This window comes from Ictidomys tridecemlineatus, chromosome 7, assembly GCF_052094955.1.
Source record: "Ictidomys tridecemlineatus isolate mIctTri1 chromosome 7, mIctTri1.hap1, whole genome shotgun sequence".
Lineage (NCBI taxonomy): Eukaryota > Metazoa > Chordata > Mammalia > Rodentia > Sciuridae > Ictidomys > Ictidomys tridecemlineatus.
The window spans coordinates 161829350-161855833 of NC_135483.1; the positions used below are offsets into that span (position 1 = coordinate 161829350).

At 39.4% G+C, this 26484-nt stretch overlaps 1 protein-coding gene across 7 annotated transcripts in view; it reads right to left on the reverse strand.

Moving 5' to 3' along the window:
- Positions 1–26484, reverse strand: part of Ankrd44 (ankyrin repeat domain 44) — a 287618-nt gene that overhangs the window by 171963 nt on the left and 89171 nt on the right. For all 7 annotated transcript variants that reach the window (XM_021725747.3, XM_021725746.3, XM_021725745.3 and 4 more), the window contains exon 2: positions 13215–13298. In XM_021725747.3, the coding sequence (XP_021581422.1) occupies positions 13215–13298 (84 nt within the window). The remainder of the gene's footprint in view (positions 1–13214; positions 13299–26484) is intronic.

The window sequence follows — 26484 nt, forward strand, 5'->3', positions numbered from 1 at the left end:
TCCAGCCCCAAGATTGATTTCTATAAGCAAATGCAAAGCAGATCATGTGATTTTTCTAGAAAGGTTTCACGTTTAGCCTGAGACTACTGAGTGGTCATTCAAAATTACATGTGGTAAACTCTTCCTTAATGTTTTCAGTTATACCTGCAATCATATCTACAAAATATGCAAAACCCTATCTAAATAAAACTTTGTCCTCTAGCAAGAAGCTTAGAAAACGGATATTTAAATGTGTCCTAAGAATAACCCAGGCATTGTAATTATTCTGTACCTATATTTGAAATCAAGTAATTATGTTAAGGAAAAAAATAGACTTCCCAGACATTTGGAATCTTGTCAAAAGCCAATCTCTGAAAACCTCTTTACAATACCTCAACGTATTTGTTCTTTACTTTCCCCTGCTTGAGAGAAAAGCCATCAGATTTTCTAATATGAGAGAACTATATAGCAACATACATTGTTTATTTCTGAGGGGATTCTATTTTTAAGTATAATAAGCAAAACCACAATTCATTGAAAACAAATAATTTTATAACCAAACATTCAGTAGTGCTGAGTAAAATTCCCTAAAAATGCAACTTACAATGATTTTATTTTTACAAAGAGTACATTCCTTATGAATATTCTTAGATGGTCCCCTTCTCTAATCCATTTTGAGGTGTACAATTTGGTAAGTTCTCAAATTTTTAAATTGTGGTAAAACACATATAACATAAAATTTTCTGTCTTAGTCATTTTTCTAGTGCATTTTTAGAACCAGTACAATTTTTACCACATGTCAGACTCAGACAGCACTAGACAAAAGAAAGTGATATAGGTGTGATTAAAAAGCTCTGATCAAGAATAAACTTACAGTGGTAAAATCCTGGAGGGAATATTGTAGGAATATGAAATATATGAATGAATGCTCATGTGTCCACAAAAATAAATCTTGAACACATAATATTGAGTGAGAAAATCCAGGTTACAGAGGACACCAACTATTTGCCTTTGTGATGTTTTTAAAGATACATGACACTATCTGTTGTTTTGGTAAATATGTACATAAATGTACACAAATAGAAAAATAAAATCAGAAAGGTATAAATCAAAATAGAGTGTATAAAGACAAGGATGGAGAAAAAGACATATAAAACTTTAGGATACTGGCCTTCCCTGGAGAGAGGGTCAGGGGTTGGGGGTCATAGGTCAGAAAGCTGAAGGAGGCTTCAGCCCTTCCACCCATTCCTGGCCTGGGTGGGCCCTGTTGTGGTTCCTAGGGGGATCCAAGCCAGGACCCAGCTCTCATGGATCTGATGTGTTAGTGGAAGAAGACAAAAGACCAAACAATAAGTTCACTGTATGTGTCAGGTGGGGACAAATGCTACAGGAAGAAGAGGTCAGAGGCTGATAGACCCTGCTATTTCACATGGGAACATCAGGGGTACTGTCCCAGATAAAGTGGCATTTTGGCAAAGATGTGAATGACACAGGACATGAGTATATGTTTATATGGGGGAGGGGGGAATCCTCTAAATCCATGAAAGTTTATTATGATCTTTTCAAAGTAAATGTGGTAATGTGTTGATATTTCTTCAATTTTAGTGGTGGGCTCATGGTTGTTTTCTGAATGTCTGAAATTTTCCACAGTTTAAAAAAAATTCTTTTTTTTTCCTTAAAAACATTCCCACTCCCATCAATTACTGAAAGAGAAGGAGGCAGGCTGGGGTTGTGGCTCAGTGGTAGAGCACTTGCCTGGCACGTGTGAGACCCTGGGTTTGATCGTCAGCACTACATGAAAATTAATAAATAAATAAAATAAAATAAAAGTACTATGTCCATCTACAACTAAAAAAATATATACATAAAAAAAGAGTAGGAGGCAGGATGTCAGACATCTCCTGATTCCCTCCAAATAGAATGTCCTGAGCTTGTAACTACAAATCGCATTTGTTAAACGTCCTGTACATAAGAGGGCCTCCTGAGAAACAGCCAGTAATGGACCGCACTGCCCCATCATTAGGTCTGTGCAGGCATGCCTGCTTGTATGGCTCTTTCTTTCCTTTCTTTATCCCTCCTTCCTTCCTTTCTCCCTTCCCTCTCCCCCTGACTAGTCTACCTTTCTCTCTTTCTTTCTTCCTAAAGAAAACACATGCTTGTTCAAACTCTGAGTGTCCCCAGTTGAAAGGAATGAGGTCAGAAGATGAAGTCAACCTAGTAGGGGAAAAGGCATGTCCACAAAGCAATGAGGATACAAGATATAAATCAATCTGATGCACTGATGACAAAAGACAGGGCCCCTGTGAGCTGGGGGGGAAAGCACACAGTGTCTGTACCCTTCAACTTGAGAGCTGCTATTTATTACATGTACAATGTCACCCTTCTCCCTCCCTGCCCCAAAGAAAGAAATATGGTATCTTAGTAATGTTCTGTTCCCACAGGCTTGGCAAAGCAGAGAAAAAGGTCACAGCTATACAGTTCCCTCAAATCCTTTTCTGAGATAACATAAATTAATGAAGACAGTATGTAGGGAAATATATGGAGTGTTAGCCCCAGTGCTAAAAATATTTTGCACTATTATTTAATAAATATTTTGTAAATGAATGAATATATATGACATTACCTCGTGACAATGTTACTTAAATGATCTATTTTTCTATACTGAGAGCAACTCCTAAGTCACAAAAGGCTTTCATATGCCATAGCAGAGACTGCTGGTTTGCTCCAACATTTCTGTTCTTCATAGAAACCCCCAATTTTTAGCTGAGCACATGATATGGTTCTGGAAATCATGTGCTTAGTTGAAATGTCCTTAAAGAGAAGGAGCCTACCCTTCTGCCTGCCTCCTTCCTGCTAGCTGGAATTTGGATGTGATGGCTGGAGCTCAAATGTTCCTTTTGTTAGTAGGATAGAAACCACATATCAAGATGGCAGCTCAAAAAGAAACAGATGGGTCATGACACCAGGGAGTGCCACTCTAGTCCTAGACAGCTATGTATCCTTGATTAAAAAAAAAAATCAAAGCTGAAATAACTGATCTAAAATATACCTTATACCTTTTAAGTACATTCTTTAAGAATAATCTGGGCATATAGTTATCTCTGCACAATTCAGCTTAAAAACATAAGAATTATCACTTTTCCACAACTTAATTTTTTTTTTCTGATTACCAAGCATATTCTCATTGTATACGAAATTAGAAAATACAAGTTGTCTGGAAAATCTTATTTGATTTTCACCCCAATCAAAACTAATCATTCTTTCCTCCATAATTTATGATATAAAATGTGGCTCCTATACTGAAGCTAAAGATGTTAGATTTTATGATATGGTCACCTAGAATCTCATCCATGCCCATTTACAGTCTCCAACATCAATCAATGGGCCCCCCTGAAATTTCCGCAAAAGGAGAAAACATGGTTGTGTTGGTCAGTTTTCCATCATTGGGACAAATGCCTAAGAAAAACAACTTAAGAAAAGGAGAGATTATTTTGGCTCATGATTTCAGAAATTTCAGTCCATGGTTGGCTGGCTCCATTGCTCTAGGCCTGTGGTGAGGCAGAATATCATGGTGGAGATGGCATGGTGGAGAAAAGCTTTCACCTTATGATGGCTGGGAAATAGAGTGGGAGGAAGGGCCCCAGTAACTGATTTCTTCCAACTAGGCCCCACTACTGTTTCCACTACCTCCCAATAATCCAATTAGTTATGAGTTTCTTAATGAACTAATCCATTAATAAGGTCAGAGCCCTCATGATTCCAATCACTTCCCCAAACCTCCATCTCTGAACACTGCTGCAATGGAAATGGAGACCCCTCAACACATGAGACTTTGGGCATATTCCAGATCTAAACCATAAAAATGATGATAAAAATAAAAGAACTCTACTGAGATGACAGCTCCTACCAATACCACTTCCTCAAACCCTAGTTCATACCAGGAGACAAGTCCTAACATGATTAAGATGGGAACACAGCTATGTTTATCACTATGGGTCACAAGGGCTAGGCCACTGAAATATGATCCATGTTTACTCAAACTGACAGATACAATGAGTGCACTTATACTAAATGTGACCAATTGTGGAAGCTGGTTTGTTGGCTTGTGCGTGCATGTGTGTGTTTATATAAGTTTGTTTTTATTATTTATAAGCATAATACATGATCAGGATAAAAAAATGTAATAGTACAAAAAGGAATAAAGAAAAAGTAAAAGTCTCACTATCCAGATTCAACTATGATTAATCTTTTGGAGAATATTCCTCTAGATCTCTTCTACACTTACATAAAACCATGACATATGCTGTTTAAAAACTTTTTGACTAAAAAATACATCTTGAATATCTTACCTTTCAGTGAATATATATAATAAGTAAAAATTAATATAAATCACTTTGTAAAGATAGCATAACTGCCAATGGATGTATACTATAAAATAACCTACTGGTTATTTCTAATTTCTTGTTACTAGAAGCCACAAGGCAACAACATCTTTTTGCATGTGTAATTGGCCAATGATCTCCCTCAGTGTAAACTCCTCAGTATGGTGCTGTTGTGCCAAAGGGTACATACAGGTAGATGCTAATGCATGCTATCCAAATGCCCTCCAGAGCCGGGTACCAAGTACACTCTCCCTAAAAAGCCAGCAGTGATTGAGACCAGATTTTCATCTTTGCTGATCTGATGGGTAAAGAATGATACTGAATGGTTGTGAATATCTACTTGAATTCTTAGATTTCAGGTGAGGTTGAGATTGAACAATTTTTCACATAACTTTCAGCTATCTGTATTTTTCTTTTGGTAAGTGGTCTCAGCATGTCTTTTGCCCATTCTGCTATTTGGGTGTTTATCTCTTTATAAAAAAAAAATTGCAAGCATTCTTTATATGTTAGGAACATTATCACTTTTCACATATCCTGTACTTATTTTGAGTTTATCTTTTAACTTTATTTATGGTGATTTAATATATAATGGTCTATAGTTTTACATATTAAAAGACAACCACCTCGACCGTTATGGTTTTACTTTTGCTATTATGCCTAGAAAGTGCTTCTCCATACCAAAAATGCAAAAATATTTCCCCCTTGTTTTATGCCACTACTTTCATCTTTTTTATTTTCTGTATCTAGAATTTATCTTGACAAAATGAATTAGATAAGTATTCTGCTTTATATTTTTATATCTGGCTAGCTAGTTGTCTCAACTCTATTTAATAAATAATCTATCTCATCCCCAGTTATTTAAAATGCGTGCCTTTCTCTCAGACCAATATCCATACACATTTGGTTCTAATTCTGGATTCTCTAGTCTATTCCACCAGTTTGCTTGTGTATTCCTGTGCCAGTGACATACTGTCTGGATTACTATAGTTTTGTAATTTATTTTAATATATTTTGTGATGCTTTTACCCATTGATTATTTTTTTAACCCAAGAATTTCCAGGCTTAGTCTCACATGGTTGTTCCTCTAGATAAAGTTTAGAATTACTTCTTCAAATTTTCCAACCCAATTCCTACTACCCACTTCAAGTGCACCAAATTTAAAAATTAATTTTAAACAATTTCCATCTTAGTTATTTTCTTTCATCTAATAATAATGTGCCTCATATATTCACATTTACATCCTCCACCCAAATTTAGTATCTAATGGGAAAAAAGAGCTGAACCCTTTATGTTCACATTCTCAAGCTATTTACAAAGCACATCTTTTAGTTGCTAGATTTTTTTCTCACCTGCTGTAAAAGTGTCTAGCAGTTGCAAAATAATATTAACATACTACTGCCATTACACTTGGAGTGTTTCCAGAGCTCCAAAACACCCGTCTCTATTATGGGGAGGCTGTAAATCATATACCATGTAAGACTTCTCCCTCTCAGAGGCTGGCTCCCCAGCCTCCACACCCAGGGCTGGAGAAATCAGGCCTCTCACTGCCGAGCACCCTCCACAGGATAACGAGGACTGATGATAATCAGACCTGCCTTCACACATTTTAAGTGGCCACGAAGCACCATCTCTACAAACCTGATTGGTGCCATCAAGAGTTCATGAATCATTCTTTACAGGACACAGGTCATGGCTTTGAAGTCACAACCCCATATTCTGGGCAAGGGTCCAACCAGGGAGCGGCAGAGGGATATGACAGTATTGTCAGTGCACCTACCCTGAGGACACAAAGCACCATTTCCAGAACTGTGAAGGAACTACCAGCTTCCCTAAGCTCCCCTCTCACCCCCCACCACTCCTGACTACCCAGCCAGAAATGCTGTCAACACTTGGCAAACACAAGCCGTTGCTCTCCCCAGGACACAGGACCTCGGCAATAGTGTCCCAGATGCAGGTGACCAGAGAAATTCCTCAACTGCTCAATGTTTGCTGTTCTCATCCACAGTTAGCAACACAGTGGCCTACAGGCGGGATTTGGCCCACAGATATGTTTTCTTTGGCCCTAACACTGTTGGATCCTTTTTTTGGGAACCAACATTTAACAATTTAGAGATTTCCTGTATTTTCTTTTAAAAACTGAAGTCTAGGCACAGGGCACCTGCATTCCTGCTTGGCACTTGAAGGGAGTTGAGTGACTCGTCACACCCACTGACAAGGCACTTTTGGCATTCTTAGGACCCTGAGATCTGGTTTGCCACCCCTGCCTGCAGCTCTTGTTTCCCCAGAATTATGGATTCAGGTCTAATTTAGAGGGTAGCCAAGTCTCCGAGAGGGCAAAACATCTCAGGTCTTCATTCCCATATCAAATTCTTTATTAAAAGAGAAGAAAAGCAAGTAGGAGGAAAAATACACAAAAACCAAGAAGCATTGAAATCTAGGCTTCGGTTTATTTTTCTAATGTTTGAGGAAATTTGACATGATAGAATCAAGCTGAGAAATATTTAGAGAAGAGAGTAGGTTGCTCATGCCAAGTTCTTTAGGTGGAGCCATATTGAGCCTTCATGAATGGATTTTTAAAACATATTCTGTTTTTAAAAGAAATAGTATTCTTCACCAATACAAAAAATAAATAAAAGAAATAGTAAAACACCCAACATATACATACAAAGACACACACACACACACACACACACCACAAATAAATTACAAGCTTATTATCGTCAATATACAATACCTTTATTTTATTTATTTTTATGTGGATCAAACTCAGTGTCTCACACATGCTAGGCAAGCACTCTACCACTGAGCCATAACTCCAGCCCAAAAGCCACCTCTTTATACAATGCCAGTGTCCTTTTTCTCACTTGGATCTTGAGAAAAAGGATCATCACCTGAATTAATTCCTCGAATCAAGAACTGCAGATGTGATGATTTTTCTCCCTTTTGTTTACTAGAAGTTTTTTGCTGAGACAAGCTTAGCTTTTGTCTCAAGACTTATTTCATTATTTTCATATATTATCTCCTTCTATCTTGGAATTAGAGAGGGTATCGAAATTGCATCAATGTACTTAGGTCAAATCCTGTTAGTGCACGCAATAAACATTTAACTGCTTGACAAAATTATTTTGTTGAATAAAATAGATGGATTAAATCAATTTGGGGACAACTCAACTGTAAAAAGACATTTTTGAAACTACTGAAATAAAATTGAGCATGTGCTGGGTAATAAATGATGTTGAGCAATTACTGTTAATTTTATTTGGTATAATAATAAGCATGCTTGCATGTGCGCTTCTGTAAATGATACTTTTAAAAAAGAAGCAAACATCAGGGGTTGCTATCATATGAGATTCATAAATCTTAGAACCACAGTCTTTTTACAGTTGGAAAAGACTATGGGGCTGGGGATGTGGCTCAAGCGGTAGCGCGCTCGCCTGGCATGCGTGCGGCCCGGGTTCGATCCTCAGCACCACGTACCAACAAAGATGTTGTGTCCGCCGAGAACTAAAAAAATAAATAAATATTAAAAATTCTCTCTTTCTCTCTCACTCTCTCTCCTCTCTCACTCTCTCTTAAAAAAAAAAAAAAAAAAAAAAAAAAGACTAAATATCACTCAGTCCAGGCATGGGAAGGAGGTTTCAACTTACATGCCAACCCCAATTTAGTAGTGCTATCTCAAGAAGAAATTTTGATCCTGAAGACTCAAAGGAACAAAGTACCATGAATGATGTAAGACAGGAGAATGGGGCTGTCTCTGCTACTGTTGGTCACCTGTAGAACCTCCAGTCTAGAGGAGGTTCAAGAAGCATACCTGTGGAGTCAACTCATTCCTTCTTTTTTTTTTGGTGGGGGGAGGGTACCGGGAATTGAACTCAGGGGCACTTGACCACTGAGCCACATCCCCAGCCCTATTTTGTATTTTATTTAGAGACAGGGTCTCACTGAGTTGCTTAGCACCTCAATTTTCCTGAGGCTGGCTTTGAACTCACTATCCTCCTGCCTCAGCCTCCCAAGCTGCTGGTATTACAGGTGTGTGCCACCAAGCCCAGCTCCTTCCTTCTTTACACAGCTATTATTTATCTTTTGACCTGAAATCTTATTTTCTGTAGCTTACAACCACATGACATATGACAGGTATAGTTCCAGTTTAACTTATCAGCATAAAGTGAACTATTTAGGACACTTCTCCTGGCCTTTCCAAGTCTAAAACACCACCAATTTCTGCTCCTCATATGGCAGAGTTCCTTTCCCATCTTGACCACTCACCATGGACAGGTGCCAATTTTTCTCTGTCCCTGTTAGTGTGTGGCATGGTAAGTCAGTCCTCTTAACATGGTGTTGTCAGAACATAATCCCAAGAATATTTTATTGAGTTCAAATATTGATTTTTCTGGGTCCCTGCATCCTGAAACTTTGAAATTCAGATGCTATTCTCCACCTCAAGTTCAATTTGGTTAGTTGGATGGAGACTTCTAGAAACTTTCTAATTTCCAGCCCATATAGTAGGTCAATTTAAATGGATTTCTCAGAGTGTACAATGGTCATCCCATGTTTCCAGGCTGTGGTACACCAGTAGCCAAAGAATCCACACAAAGAACCAGAATGCTCCTCCTGATCCTCCTCTGTCTCCTCAAATCAATCTGTAGGCTTTTAATCCTTCAAGAATTCCCATCTCGGGGCTGAGGTTGTAGCTCAGGGGTAGAGTGCTCGCCTAGCATGTGCGAGGCCCTGGGTTCGATCCTCAGCACCACACAAAAATAAGTAAATAAAATAAAGGCATTGTGTCCAACTACACATAAAAAATAAATATTAAAAAAAAAAGAATTCCCATCTTACAACTTACACCAGAGGGACACTAAGCCAGATGCTTACTCTGTTCCACAATTAGTCCTCGAGGGGACAAATAAAATGTAGGTCACCCCAAGTTGACTCAACATAAGCAATAAAGCAGGATTAAGTCATTCACTCAATGTATAACAAAGACTAGGCTGGGCAATTGAGCAAATGAGAACAAATGAGATCATGATCATGTCATCAAGCATATTCGCTTCTCAAATGCAAAATACAGAAATAAATAACTGAAGGAGTGGAAAGTGATCAATGAAGTATAAAGAACTGTGGGAGTTGAGAGAAGAGGTAGAACTCTTTGGCTGGGCTGGGGAGGTAGCAGAGAAGTCAGCAGACAGAAATTGAAAATTAGGACACCTTAGCGGAAAGGAGCAGTAGGTATGAAAGGGCAGGTGAAATTAGGACACAGAGAAGTAAGAAATGCACAAGAGAATAAAATGAATCTCAAAGGGTTGAGTAATTTGGTTTCGTTGAAGCATAGGTTCATGAATACCATTAGTGAGAAAGAAAGTGGAGGAAAACACAGAGGGCCAATTGAATGAAACTGATTTCTCTTACCAGGATCAGCTAATCAAAGAGTGAATTACACCAAAGAACACATGCCCATCAAAACCCACGGAGAGGTGGGAGGGAAAAAAGAAAGGTGAAAAATTCAGACTCTGGGATAGAAATGAACAGCGAGGAGCTGGGGTACACTCAATGGTGAAGCACATACTTAACATGCATGTGGCCCTGGGTTCCATTTCCAGCACCAAGAAGAAAGAAGAGAATAGCAACTGGGGAGTAAAGGAAGAAAAGCGAACGGTGAGAAGCAAACACTGTCTTCCTAGGAACAGGAGGCTCTTCCACCATATATTTCCCTTCCTTGACATTCAGGTGTATCAGTTCTCAGCCTCTCCTCCTCCCTCCTGGAATGCACTCCAGGCTTAGAGATCAGATCTTCAGGCATCTCCCATCTCTCTTCCCTTGCGCGACCCACTCCACCCCAACCCCGGGGAAAATGTTCAATCGGACTGATCCCCAAGGAACACTGGCAAAGAAGAGCACTGAGCCTAAGGAAGGCTTCCTTCAGCCATGCAGCTGCTCATGTATCATTTACTCCTCCTTCTTCCCACCTTTTCCTCCTGCCATACATTCAGCGGCACATAGATATACAGCAAATTCCTACTGTCCTTCAGGCCTCACTTTACACATCACTCTGTCAGATCCTCATGATCAACCTACCCCCTCCCCTGACAAAGTGCCCTGGATTTTCACTGACAAAAATGTACCATAGATGCCGGGTGCAGAGGCGCATGCCTGTAATCCCAATGGCTCAGGAGGCTGAGGCAGGAGGATTGCAAGTTCAAAGCCAGTCTCAGCAAAAGCAAGGTGAGAGTCTGTCTCTAAATAAAATATAAAATAGGGCTGGGGAGGAGACTCAGTGGTTGAGTGCCACCAAGTTCATTCTCAGTTTAAAAAAAAAAAAAAGTGCCATAGAGTGATTTCTCATTTCCTGATTTCTCGGCTGTGCTATAAACTCCATGAGAGAAAGCACTATCAGACTGCTCTGTCTCTAGCACTTAGCATGGTCTCAACTCAGTCATTGTAGAATGGATAAGACAACCCCATAGATAAGTAAGAGGCATCATTTGAATTCCCTAGGATTATGTACGACCAAATATTGGTGGGGCACAGTTACATAATTTCAGCCATGTAGTCAGGTGTGGCCATATCCAGAGCTCTGGTGAATGGGGTCTGAGCAGAAGTGAAACATGCCACTTCCAAGCTGATCCATAAAGATCTCTCCACACTTCTCCTCAGGGCACTTTTGTCCCTTCTGGCTCACTTAACTGGAGATGACCCCAACAGTGAACTTGGACTGTTACCTGGGCCCCCATGTAGAATAGTGGTCACTCCTCTAATCTGTTCCTAAGAGAACTAAACTCCCCATGTCATACACCCATCAGACATTCAGGAGTCTACATGTTAGAGCAGCTAACCTATCTAACTAACTCAGCAATACAGCTGGGTTACAATTTAAGTTAATCTCTCTTAAACCTTTATCAGCCAGCAACTGTTTGACACTTGCCCAAGGAGAAATAAAGGCCATTCAGAAGCCAGCACAACCTTTGTTGGTGTGTGACTGAACAAAAGTTCTGTTTGCTCATGATCATCAGGAAAAGGTAGTAACCTTGTCTTGGGCTTGCCTAAGCTTGGCCCACAGCCACCAAACAGGCTGGGCGGACTCCCATGATATCAGAAGACTGGACAGTGAACTCACTTGCCTGGCCTCCTCTCAAAAGTACAGGTCACACCTCGCAGGCTCTGGATCAGTGCCCAATTGTCTTCTCCAGTAGTCTGTCCCTGGCTCTATGTGTGCTTACCTTGCAAAAATGTCACAAAACATCCTCCCCTCCACCCCACCCCACCCCCTACAAGCTGGGGATAAACCCCTACAAGCCTTTTCAAAAAGTCACACCAACCTGCACCACCATGAAACAATGGCTGTGGCCACAGAACAAGACCTGCCTTCTGAATAAAGCATTCAGCAACCAGATAGAAATGCAACCTTCAACGCCCTCTCTCTCTCCCTGGCAAAACTCTGCTTACACTAAAGAGGCACTTGACCCTTTCTGTCATTTCCACTGAACACTAGAGACTTTAAAGAGAACTCTTCTCCCTGGTGGACTTGAGTATTTCAATAATTGAATTACATTAAGAGAATTAGTAGCATGTACCACACATAATGGCTTGTTCAACCTACCTCTAGGAAACTATTAAAAGAGTAAATTACTAACACTTTTTACCTTTCTTCATCACAGGTTGGCTTGTTTGTTTGAAAACATTCCAGATCCACTGATTCTTAATCTTTTGGGGATCTCTTAAGAATCTGATAAAATACCTGACCCTTTTCATAGAGAAATACACAAGGTGCACAAAGGCACATACCTATTATATATACTTTCAGGGGGAACACAGGATGCCTAGGCCAGTCATTCCTCCCAGGTTTGTGAACCCTGTAGGGCAGAAACCAGTAAACGTTTTCTGTGGAGCTAGAAAGAATTTTTTTTTTTTGCAGGTTATGTATAATCTGTCACAAAAACTCAGCTCAGCTGCAACCGTGCAAAAGCAAGGCACATGCCAACAGAACCTTATTTATGGACACTGAAATTTGAATTTCATATCATTTTTATGGGTCACAAAATATTACTCTTCTCTTGTCTTTTTTTTAACTATTTAAAAAATGGAAACCTCGTAGCTGGTGGCCTATATAAATGCATCCAGATGAAGGAACACAGTTTGCCAAGCCTTGCTACGTGGGCTCATCACCTTGGAAGAGAATATTACATGTTTAGTTGTACTGATTTCTCATTGAAGTTTAGTATTTTCTTACATTATGAATGCATACAGCAAGCCACAAGAACGCAAGCCACAGGAGCATCAATGCTGTCACTAGCAGAAATTGAGGGCATTGCACAGATGATATTAGGATTAGGGTATATAACTCAAAATACTGACTATGCTCATCACTTTTGGGGGCAGGGCAGAATACTGAATATTGGGCACTCAACCACTGAACCACATCCCCAGTTCTTAGTTTATATTTTTTTTAGAGACAGGGTCTCACTAAGTTGCTTAGCACCTCAATTTTCCTGAGGCTGGCTTTAAACTCACTATCCTCTTGCCTCAGTCTCCCAAGTCACTGGGATTACAGGCGTGTGCCACCATGTCCAGCTTCACTTTTTATGGTCATTATCAGGTTCTGATGTATCTTGTTTTAAAGTGTTGATAAAGAAGTATATGTTATATCAGAAATTTAATTTTTAATATTTTGATAACCATATCTCAGTATATTTCCTTCCTGAAATCTGTATTTTATTGGGTGGGCTTATAAAACAGTATTCTAAGAAAGCATCCAGAGTTTTCACCATTTACTAAAGGGCTTCACAGTACAGAAAAGGAGAAGAGCCTTGCCTGCCCAGGTGAAGCAGGCCTAAGCAACAAAACCCCAGCATCTCTTACCAGTGCGTTCACATCTTCAGTTTTGTGTATGAGCATCCGTATCTCCTCTGGATCACCACTGAAGATTGCTTGGACGAGAGGCGGCTGTAAACACAAAGGAACAGGAATTAGAACTACAATTAATAACACTGTATTGCATTCAGAGGCAGACGGTGAGAAGATTTGCTCCAAGCTCATTGGACAATTATAATCAACAGACAAAAATAAATAAGGTTCAGATCTACCCTCACTTGGAAGTCTAGTTGGAGAGATATTTACATAAAGAAATAACTATAATGCAACTTGAAAGCTGTGACAGATAGCCACTCTTAACTCTGGGCTATGAACTAAAGTGAGTGTAACATGAAAATCACCTGTAGTTGAAATTGTCTTTGATAGGCCCTAAAATTTCCTGGCAAGGAAACTACCAAACATATGATTTTGTGTGTCTAGTCCCTGTTATGGACTGAATTGTGCACCCCACCCACACACACAAATCCATATGTTGAAGCCCTAATCCCTTCAATGTAACTATATTTGGAGATAGGGCCTTTAGGAGACAATTAATGTGGTCATAAGGGTGGTGCCCTAATCCAATGAGACTGATGTCCTTATGAGAGGAGGAGAAGACACAGAGCTCCCAAGTTCTCTCTTAGCCTGCATACAGAGGAATAGTCACAGAGGACACTGCAAGAAGGAAGAGAGGCCTTGCCATCAACCAACCCTGCTAGCCCTTGATCTTGGACTTTCAGCATCCAGAACTGTAAGAAAATAGATGTGTGTTATTTAAGCCACCCAGTCTATGAGCTGTTGTCCACACAGACTAAGAGTCTCTATCACTCTTCCACTTCTTGGTAGAAATGTTCCTTAGAAGCCTTAAACAATTCCATTCATAGAGGGTGTTAGTGGCCACGCTTCAGGCCACCTGAACATTTTTTTTTTTTTTGACAGTGTTTGGAAAACCCATTAAATCTTTCTCAAATGCTTCCCATAGCTTTAGCCAATACGTACTATTTTAAAAATTATTTCATCTGCCATTTAAGTAGTATAGTGAGGGGTTAGAATATCAGAGGAGCCATTACTGAGCTCTTATTAAACCCATCCGTACTAAAAAAAGACCCCAATACATAGTAGAAGGATCCATCAAGTGTGATGGAAACCCAGCTGAAAGAGCAACTAGCTTGGTGGGGTCAGGGGTGTAAGGACAAAACCGAATTCAGAAAAGCTTTATGGAAGGCAATTTCATGAATGAGTTTGCACACTGGGGAGAAAGGGCATCCAGGAATGTGAGCAGATATGCAAAGGGGTGGACATAAAAAGAACCTGACATGTCAAAAACAGTCATCAACCTGGTGACTAGAGTGTAAGATGAAAGCAGAAAAGTGGCCTTGGGAGGTGTGGGTGATAGGTTTACCCCACATGGTGAAAAATCCTATTCTGAGTCAGCTCTACCACTTCCAACCACACACTGAGCCCAATTCCCATGGGTAATCTGGGACTGAGCCTGATTATTGCTGCCCAGTTTCTCCATGGGTTTGTAATTAGGATCAAATGAGGTAATGTATGGGAAAACCTTCTGTAACCAAACAAAGAATAAATGCTTTTGTTAAGAGATGTTTAATGATGCCAGTATGGAATATTTGACCATTTCTTTTCCAACTTCAAAATCCTTGGCTATCACATACACATATGCCCACATACAAGCCTGTACATACATAAACTGCACATTTACCTACAACTTAGAAATATTTTAGTCCCAGTAGACAAGTAGATGATGGCAGTTTCCCAAATTTGTCTTTCCATTAAGAATCAACCAAAATACTTACTATTTGGAGATTCTGATTTAATATATCTGGGGGATGGAGGGGACTAGATTTTTAATAAGTCACCATCTAATTTTTAATAACTATTGCCAAACACTGACTTTGGGTAAAATATCATCATCTACCTTGACCTCTCCCCATGCTATCTACTTGGGAGTCTGAGTCCTCATTATCCCCATAAACTTTCTTTTCTCTTTTTTAACCCTCCTGATGCCTTTCTTACAGGTTTTGATGGTGTTTGTGGTTAGTTTGGGGGGCTAATATAAGCATTAACAGTAGCTATAGTAAGATTCCTTAAGGAAACACTAATGAAACCATGTCACACTGCAGATGAATATTTCAACATGCCAGATGTTTGTCCACAGGTTTCCCCTGTGTCATGAAAGCTACCAGAAAATGGACAGATGTATCCCTCCCACTCCCAAATGCTCTGTCAGGTCTACTATGTTTCCAAGGTATAGATATATTTTCTCCAATTGCCAACAACTAAGTTGCGAGAAAGATGATCTTGAAAAGAATACTGGTTTTCTTCTGGTTCAGTTTAGCTGGTTGCTCCTTCCACATTCTTGCTGACTACCTGCTGACCCAGCCTCCAGCTGAATCTCAATTATCTGTTTCATAATTCTCTGCCATGCTCACAGTTAAATGCTCATATGTGCATTTCTGCCTTTTTTGAACCTTAAGAGAAAAATTTTAAAAACCAAACACCAACAACCATAGATGACACAGAAAAGCCAGGTGTGACAGGATTTCGGCGTTAAATCAACAGAAAATAAGATTCTAAGGTGCAAACCTACCCCCAGTCATTAATGCACCAGTCAGTCACTTTAAAGGAACACAGCAAAGTAAGCAAAGGCTATCCCTCAGGAGTGTAAGGAATGCAGACAGATATTCTGTTGCATTCACTAGGTCTTCATGCCTCTCAAGAAAGGCAAGCCTTCCAAGCTATGCCTGGAATGTCCCCAAGGAAAGGCACTCTGACACAGATGCCAGAGAAGGTCACCAGAACAGTCCTTAAGAAGGGAGAGAGGTCTGTGGTGGAGCTTCCCAAATATCACTGGGCACTGCTAAAAGCAGCTCTGTATCATATTGTCTGTGCGCAAAATTCCCAACATCCATTGGGAAGAGGCTGATCTGTGGTAGTAACTTCTCCAGCGCTGCAGGCTTATATATGCACTAAGATCCCGACAGCTGCACATGTGTACACTGTACACATACAGAGCTACGCTTAGGCATATATGCAGAGAGATATGCTGATTTCCATTCAAACACTGCCTGCTCTCCATGGCTCAAAGCCTTCTAGATGGACATCTATAGTCCAGCTGTGCTATGTGACCATAGCAACATCTGCCTTTGCAAATGTGAATACAAGCATCACACAACAGGATTCCAAACCAGAACTCCAAAATTCACACTTTGCTTAAATGAAAGCTGTATGTTTGCATGGATGTAATTCTTGAACTAAATTATTCTGACTCATGAGCAAACAGAAGTTTTTTAATATTATGAGCTTTTCTCTTGGTTTTCCCCCCTATACACCACAAATAAAACAGGCCCAGAGAGCATTTTGATGTTCTTTTTTGATGAAATTTTAATTCAACTCTGCTGTTTCATTTTTCCCCAGGTAAACACTAAATCTTAGGATAAATATTTGGAACATAATGCATCTAAATAGTTAGTGTCTCTTTAAATAATTTTAAGAAAGGGGAAATATTCTAATTGCAATATTTTTATTCATAAGTTATTGAGGGCATATACTGTGCTGCCCTTTGATCTGATATGTTAACCTTGATGAGGCTTAAAAGTAAAGTTTACCTGCAAAAGAGCAGGGTGCTAATCCTTGGTATATAAAGATATAATAGCCCCTCCCTGAAACTTATCCACAGTTTCACTTTCGATGGGTTTCAGTTAATGGTACTCAACCACAGTCCAAAAATATTAAGTGAAGATTCTGGAAGTAAGTAATCTCATAACTTTTCAATTTTGTGCCATTGTGCATAACATCATGAAATCTTATGCCTGCCCCACCTGGGATATGAATCAACCTTTCGTCCACTGTGTCCATTATGTATATACTACCTGCCCATAAATCATTTAGTGGCTGTCTTGATTTATCAAAGTGACTGTCAGAGAATCACAGTGCTCATGTTTAAGTATTTCTTACTTATTAATGGCCTCAGAGCATAATAGTGACTCAGGCAATTTCATTAAGGTATATTATTGTATTTGTTTTATTACTTTTTGTTAATCTCTTACTGTGCCTAATCTATAAATTAAACTTCACCATAAGTATGGATGTATAGGAAAAACTTGTATATAGAGAGAATTACTATCTGTGGTGTCAGACACCCCATGGGAGTCTTGGAATGTATTCCTCACCAAGTAGAGGGCTGTATTTTTTAAATGATTTCCCACATTTCAGTTCTAGCATCTACATATGAGGGTACAGAATGGAGTACAAAGTTCAATAAACACTAAATCATAACAAGGATCACCTGAAAAACAAATATTTTATTTTTTATTCTCATTCTTCAAAAATAAACTTGGAAAATATTTGCTTTCCAAAAATAAGACATTAAATCAAACATGGCAAGGAAAATGTGAAAAGAGTTGGCAGTTATTTTAGCTTCGATTACCAGAATTTTTTAGAAGACTTAGCAGCTATTAGCTTGGGATAATTACCATATGCTGCAAATACTGACATGGTCTCTGGAGTAAATCCAGAAGGCAGAAGGATACTTCCTGAACCTAGTTTCCAATGGCACAAGTGATACTTATTGGGATGGGACTAGTTCTTGTCTTTCCATATCACCGATAACCAGCACCCTGCATCTTCCCCAGGAGTGTGGACAGTGACTTCTAGAGGTGACTGCCCACCAGGCTGATGACACCTGACCTTTCAAGGATAGAAGTGAAGAACAGAAAGGTCCTGGAATTTGACGGCCACTATACGTTTTGTAGCTAAACTCGCTAACACCAGGAAGTGAGATCTTATCATCAGAACACCACTGTCTCTACCTGAATCCCTTTTATCTCATTCATTGCAATATTTTTTATTCTCATTCTTCAAAAATAAACTTGGAAAAATATTTACTTTCCAAAAAATAAGACATTAAATCAAACATGTACTAGTGAGACATTTAACTCTCAAACTTTGAAGTAGAGTTACAATTCCACTAGGGGGAGCAAGATGGTCATTTGTTACCTGGAGTTAAATGTTCAGGTTGTGTGATTAAGCCAAGTGAGGTAGTTGAAGGATCCACTTTATTTAAAGGATAAAAGAACTCAAGCTTCCAAGAAAGTAATAAGAAACATACATACACACCATGTGTATACAAAGAACAAATGAACAATAAAACAACCCAACTTTCCTATTGATCCCGGAGTGTCCAGGGCTTTAGGAAAATAAGAACAAAGCTATCTACCCCCACCCCCAGGTACTAAAGTTATCACTTCATCATTGCAAAACATTGAATAGCAAAACAATTCAATTACTCCCTCAATTCAACTGAAAATATGTTACTAACGGCATCAGACACGTCATTCGTTTAAGAATAAAACCCACTGTGTGTTTTACAGAGTGAACTCCACTGGTTTAGATTATCCACTGCACCCTGCAATGAGGCTGTCTTTCCAACCCCCATCCCTACAAGGATTTCATAATAGACCACCAATACGATTTTTGTTAAAATCGCTGTACAATACACTACAATTTCTCTTTGTTAGAGCTGCATGTTCTTTACTAGTAATTAGTCTTTGAAAGATAAGCAATGCGTGAGGTCGTCACTGAGCATCAAGAACTACAGACTATGGTAATAAGTCCAAGAAGCATTCAGGAGATGCTCTGTCGTTGCATTACAAATTCCTACTTGTCTTTTTCTGATTAGGTAATTAAAAACTCCAAATCTGAAAGAAAACACCCTGCATTCTAATCAGGACTGGATGCTGGGAATCGATCAATAGCCAAAAGGTTTTTAAAAAATGATATTCTAAACATCTGCCCATATTTGAGCATTCTAAGATGGGAGCAATGGGGGAACATGTTATTAGTTAGTAGCTTATAGCTGATGCAGCACCATGCGGCCATATGAAGCCATCAGCTTACATGTACAAGCTGAAACACTTCATTAGGTAACAACTGGTTTTTGCATGAGGCAGCACTTGCGTTTTTCCAAAAGGGTAATAAAAATTGGTTCGAGTCACTAGATTTAATGGATAAAACTTGCTAACTCTATTCATGTGGGTTCTACTGTGTGATCTGCTATAACTGCCATTAGGTACTTCCTAAGTATAGATTACTTTTTACTTGGGAAGAAGTTCACTCCATCACAGAAAGATAATGATGATCATAAAGTCAAAATCTGTTTAAGTGTCATCAGAACTATATAAAATACACTAAGCCCTCATAAACTTTTTTTTTAATTAAAGAGTGAGGAAGGACTGTATGTTTGAAAATGTCTCTTATAGCCAATGCTGCAGAGTAAATGTTTCTAATATTTCCAATTATTAATAAAAACAGAAAAAGCATAAATTCCAAGTGATAATATATATCCTCTAAGTAGCTACTTGTTAACTCTAAAACACGATGAAAAATGAAATGCATTTCATCAAAAAATGGAGAAAATTAATTTTTTTACCTAACCTTTTCCAAAATAAGAATTACACACAGGCACTGAAAATGAAATGGCTATTTAAGGGCCAATTTCCCAGTTTGTGGAACATTCATATCCTTTGTTGCTCAGTCCTTATCTGAAATATTCCTTGGCTATTTCTCTGCTCTATAATGTTGCTCATTAGCATCTTCACCTGGGGACAGCTAACATGAGATAAAATGAAGCCCAGGTATGTCAACTTTGCTACTGGTCACTCACAGGAAGTTAGGAAAAAGGAAACCAAGAAACAATAGTATCGGTTGAATTCAAATCTGGAGGTACTATTGATTTGTACTGACCTGTGATCTCTCTTTTTACCCAAGAACAGAGATCAGTGTTATGATTTCTAACTGTCCTGGGATTCAATCCTAGCCATAGTTGCCTATCTACAAAACAAAGTTAAGATAGCCATTTTATGTGTTTAAGAAGTTGCACAACATATGCCATGTCCCCATGTACGAGACCAGATAGATGTCTAGAGTGCATTCAGTGGAAACAGTGGCTACTGCTGACTTTGAAGTAACGATCTCACAAGCCTTCACAGACAAGTGTTGATGTCCATCCTACAAAGAGAATAAATAAAGGATCTTGGAAGATTTTCTTAAAAATTACAAAACAAATAAATCAGATTAGGATTATAATCCACTCAATACCATCTCTAAGGCAGAGGGGACCATCATACAAGAAGATTTTACAGGAAGGGGAACAAAACTCAAACGGACTCTTGTTTGGTCTTTGTCACACTGGTCAACGTCAAAAGTCACACAGCTTCCCTGTACCCAAATGTCTAAACTGTGAAACCAAATAATAACAACTCACTGTACATCATCTCTCTCTGTCTTATCAAAATGTGCCACACATTCATGCCTAGTTGATGGGATTTGAGACTGTGATTTTGCTACTTAAGGTTACAAATGGTATAAACCTGTACAGTTATACCTTTCTTCAGTGATCTCCCGATGCTCACAAAGGAAACAAATTCCTTGTTTGGAGCTTTGAAAGGGTTGAATGATTTGCCTATTAGTGGCAAAGTTGAGACCAAGAACTTAGTTTTCCTAATTTTCCCAGTTCAGTACCTCAGCTCAATGCCATCTTTATAATAATATAATATAACATAATATCAGGAATTCACTTCAGTTTCAACATGCTTCCCTAGGGAGAAACACTGAAACCTGATGGCCCACAAGCATAAAAGTTACCACACATAGGACATACAGTCTCTCTCCACACTAAACAGTAGCCATATTTTTATTTTTCTCTATGTGGTTACTCTCAAGAAAATCGCTAATTTTTCAGACAGTCTTACCCAAAGTCAGGAAACAAAGGGCTATGGTCTTTCAAAGGGGGAGGGGGTGCCTCGGGTTGGGTTTGCATTATCAGAAAGATGGAGATGGTAGGCATTAAGCTAAACTTTGAAGAAAGATTGTGGTGTACATTTTTCACGTTGGGAAATAAATAGAACATGAGGTTCGAAAAGTAAATAGCTGGCTTAGGGGAACACCATGCCAGCATAAGGCATTTTAACTTAATCTCGTGGACAAACAGGAACTAGGGTCTTGAGCAAGAGAAAGGAATGGAGTTTTCTGCAAACATTCAGTCAGGCCATGGAGAGCACTGAGCCTTGGAGGAGGCTGGAGTTTGAGACTCAGTTAGAAGGCAGTGGTCACAATCCAAGGAAGAGCCTTTCTGATCTTCCTTTGTCAGAGGCACCCCAAGTCTACTTACAGGGACAGAGTGGAAACCACGAATACTGTTTTTGGGTCTTTGATGCTGGCTTTCTTCCTAGATGCAAATTTGGCTCACTTTCCTTCACTCTTTATATATAGCCTAAAACTCCTGCCCCGGAGACACTAATGTTTCCAGGTGAAGTTGAGGTTATTTCCTCTAGTTCTGGAACACTTCCATTCCCCACCCACACACACTCACAGAACCTCTGCAGATGGAAGCACTGTTTAGTCAGAACTGTCACTTGATCACAGAATTTAAATCATCACATTTCAAACATAGGCCATACCCATAAAGAAAAACGCAAAGCAAAACAAGGCAGACGCGCTTTGCCAAGTGCCATGTTTTCATCCGGCATCTGCCGCCAACTCCTCACATCCTTTTCTCACTCCATCTCGTTTCAAATGGCTTGAGATCAACTCTAAACTTTAGCTGAGTTAATTAAATAGTGTTGGGGAGTTAACTTTTAAAGAAAGCCAATTCAAGCAAAAGCATGACAGATCTCAGAGGTTAGTTCATACAGAATATTTAAATCAACATAACTTAGGTGGAAAAAAAAAGAACAACAATATGTCCTTCTACAACTGTTTCCTGTTTTGAAAAACTGTTAAATAGGGTTTTTTTTCCCCCTATCTTCATTTTGGTTACATTCTTTGTACAACTGTATCATATAGCACATTAAATTCATGTCATTTCAAATATGAAAGATTATTTAATAATATGAATCAACAAAAAGATGATTTAATAATATGAATCAATAAAAGTATTTCTTTGTGGAGAAAAAAAAATCATATGGCCAGAAGATGATTTTCAGGGTGGCAAGTGTATTCAGTATAATTTCTTTGCCTGTTTGGATACAGAAAGTCATTTTCAGTTTTAGGATATAGTACATGACTTTTTAATCTTACTTACTATGTGCAACCCTTGTCCCAAAAAGGACAACAATGCAAAGTGTTCCTTTAAAATATACAGCAGTATACCTATAATCCCAATAATTTGGGAGGCTGAGGAAGGAGGATCACAACTTCAAGGCCAGTCTCAGCAGTTTATCAAGGCCCTAAGCAGCTTAGTGAGACCCTGTCTCCAAAAAAAAAAAGGGTGGGGAGGTGGATCAGTGATTAAACCTTCCTGGGTTCAATCTCGAGTACCAAAAATAAATAAATTAAAAATATAGCAGAAAATGGCCCATCACTGTAGAAAAATAAGTGGCAACTCCTGCTGTATTTAAGAGGCTCGGTACTACTATATGTGAGATGAATGGGCCAACTTAGTCATTAAGTCATTCATGATTCGGGAAAACTCCAAATTGAATTAGTCTAAAATTTGTTATAGCCTGGATTCTTTCAAAATACTAGCAAGTCACTTTCTACATAACCAAGACTTTGCAAAGTCATGACAATTTCCCTTAACTCCTGCTTCTCTCTGTCTCTCTCTGTGTGTGTGTGTGTGTGTGTGTGTGTGTGTGTGTGTGTGTGTGTGAGTGCGCATGCGTGCATGCATGTGTGCCTGTGTGTCTTTGAATTCCATGTGCATTTTTTGGAAAGGGAGAGAGCAGTTTAACTCACCCATGTCTGCACAGGTAGGGGACTAAGGACATATGCAAACTGAGTCTCCTCCCTCACCTTGACTGTCCTGAGCACTTGCAAGTCTATGGCAGTGAGCTGACCAGGATCTGGATTGGTATCTACCTGAGATGAGTGAAGGGTCCCCTGCTGTCCACAAAACCAGGAAAATCAAAAGATTGTCCTCTGTGCACTCTTCCAGGAAGCATCTTTCATTTTCCCACCCAAAATCATAGCAAGGTGACAGATGCCAAAGGGAAATGATAAGACAGCAGGAAGAGAGAGGAGCCTAAGAGACTGAAAAACATTTGATAATATAAAATGGAAAATCTTACCCCAAAAGGCCAGTCATATCATATTTCCTTGCAGAGCCACCAACCAAGTTTGTATTTCCTTTATTTTTCTACATGCTGCCAACCCAACAAGAGATGAAAGATATGTTTTCTAAAAATTATTCTGGCACATTTCAGATGACCACATTCAGCTCAGTTCAACAGAGTCATTACACATAAGAAATTTACTAAGTATAAGAAATTTATCACTGAGATGTCATAGTCAATCTTTCCCTTGATAGAGTGACCAAGATATAACAGGAAGTGTACAAGTAGACACAGTTTGAACATAAAGCAAAATACCACGTGAGAAGTACCTGAAAAAGGGAGAGAAATTGACTCTGGCCTCCTGAACCTTGCAACCTTTGAAATGAAAATTGGAGAGAGTAAACATGCACAGGCAACAGCTTTGTTTGCATGGAGCATGAGAAACAGGAGGCAGGCTAAGAAGTAGACAAGGATCAGATCATAGAAGGCCTTGAGTGACAAGCTAATAAACTCGGACTCTCTTCTGTAGGACTGAGGGATATTTTTTGAGCATAGGAGTGACTTGAGAGTTGTGCTTTAGAACCATCACTTTGGAAATGCATTGAATGATGAACTAGAGGGGAAAACTGGTGGCAAAACAAGTAAGGATACTACCGCAGCAGTCTAAGAAAATGGCTCTGGGGATGGGGTATCCTTTGAATGTGCAAGGGAGCATTCTTAGGGTGACCAACAGGCAGTAGCAAGGCCTAGCCCCCTTGGTATGACTGCACACAAGCAGGAAGCCTCTCGCAGAGGACCTCGGCAGGAAGCAGGTCTCTCTCAAGCAGCCTGCCCCAACCATCAGCAAAGGGAGCCCCGGAAGTCCTGCAGCATGGGCTGTCTTTACTGTTCCACTGTGCACGCTTACTGTGTTCTGTTCAGCTCTGGACCGGAAGTTCCTGGGGCTCTGAAGTCAGTTAGCATCCTGCCTCTGTACAACCTGCTACTTCTCTCCCCACCCCACCACAGAAACCAGAGCCCTGGGGCTTTCAGTTTTGGTGCCACATTCTCAGTCTAGGTTTGGGTAAGAAGAAAAGTTTATCCTCATGTCAGAAGAAAGAAAAAACACAACTCCTGAGCTGGAGGAACAGCACAGAACCAAGGTGCCTAACCCAAGTATAATGTTATCTCTTTATCATACTCTTTGATTCACCAACTAAAATTTAGTCAGAGGACAAAACTCATTTTTTTTTCAATCATGCAGTTTCTTTGGGTTTTTTCCATTTAAAAATAATTTTTATTTGTTCTTTTTAGTTATACATGACAGTAGAATGTTTTTTGACATATTAAACATACATGGAGTAGAAGAAGTTTCTCACTGTTGTGATTGTACATGGTGTGGAGTTAAACTGGCTGTGTATTCATATATGAGCATAAGACAGTTATGTCTGATTCATTCTACTGTCTTTCCCATTCTCAGCCCCCTCCCTTCCTTCCATTACCCCGTGTCCAATCTCGTGAGCCTCCACTTCTCCCTCCCACCTAGAGTGAGCCAGCATCTTTATATCAGAGAGAACATTCAGCCTTTGGTTTGGGGGATTGGCTAATTTCACTTAGCATGATAGTCTCCACTTCCATCCATTTACCAGCAAATGCCATAATTTCATTCTTCTTTATGGCTAAGTAATATTCAGTTAAAATACGTACCACAATCATGAAGTTTCCAAAATAGGAGGAAACAAGATGAAAAAGAGACTGTAAAATACATCAAAACCCCTATGCATTTTCTCTTTGTCTATGTTTGCTAGGTTTTAATCTTAATAGTTTTCCTTAGCAGTTATATGGCAACAGTACAAAGACAGGTAAAAGAAAAACTGAATAACTTTATCCATCATCAATGTCAACAGGACAATGTGTATCTTTTGACAACTTTCCCTATGTTCCTGTTGTATGTAAAAAATAGATAATAGATATGTGAGATTATCATAATTGTTTCACAAAAATTGGATTTTACTATTACTATTTCCTTCTCTTGAAATTTTAAGAATAATTTCTCTATTCTTTCAATTAGCAATAGTACTACTAATAATATATTGAGGACATCCTCCAGATAGGTCAGTTATGGGATTAGCTCATTTCTTTTTATAATTTGGATACATCATAACATATTCAATTACCCCCCTTTGGATAGGCACTCAGTTTATTTCTAGTTTGTTTCCCCAAAACAAGTCTCTACAAGTACCTTTCCTGGCCACACACTGCACAAAGAAATGCTACCAGAGCTGAAGGCATTTGCTGAGTATCTAAAATATGCTATTTATATGAAATATACAAAAGAAGTGTGTGACATAGTCCCTTCCTCCAAAAGTGCCAGATATAGCTGGGGAAATAACCCTATCACACACAGAACAATTACACTATGTTAGTTAGGACTGACTTGAGCTCCTCAGACCTGCTGCAAATGGATATCAAGTCTTCCTTCTGCCCAATGATGGACTGCAGAGACAGGTCCCCTTAGCCCAAAATTCCAGAAGCCTTCTCTGCCTTAGAGAAGGGGGGACAAGAAGAGCTAAGAAGCCAGAGCAGTGTTGGGGGAAGAGGCAGGACTCGAATGTGTGGGAATGGCTTAGACCTTTGAAGAAAAATAAAGCTGTATTTTGGGATGACACGTGAGCCAGGGCATTAAATATGTACATGTTCAGGAAGAGTGGCAATAAGTGGTCCCTCCTCAAGTCACTGCAATTCCAAACCATCTTCTCCTACTCCTCTCAGCCCTACCCAGCCTTTCAAAGACATGAAAGAATCCCAAGCTTAGCTGCCACAAAGCATTACACTAAGCACGACTTAGAATGCACTACTTCCAACCAGCATAAGCTTGAAAGCACCTCCAAATCTCTTCCTTCCTATCTTTCCCATGCCCCACTCACCCTGAGCGCACGCACGCACACACACACACACACACACACACACACACACACACACACACTCCACCTTGTTGTGTGCCCTTCAAACAATAGCAGTCATTTAGGCTGTTCCTGTCCATCTGGAAAACAACATGAAAAACATGAGAGAAAGCAATATCAAAGTTTAAGTGGTTGCAGTTTTACCCCAAACTGAGTTCTTCTGACAAACAAAACCTTTTATAAAAATACTGACGCTGATAGCCACTATAAGTGCTGGTTTTCCACTCCATGTTACAATCACATGTCTGACATGACCAAATTCATTTT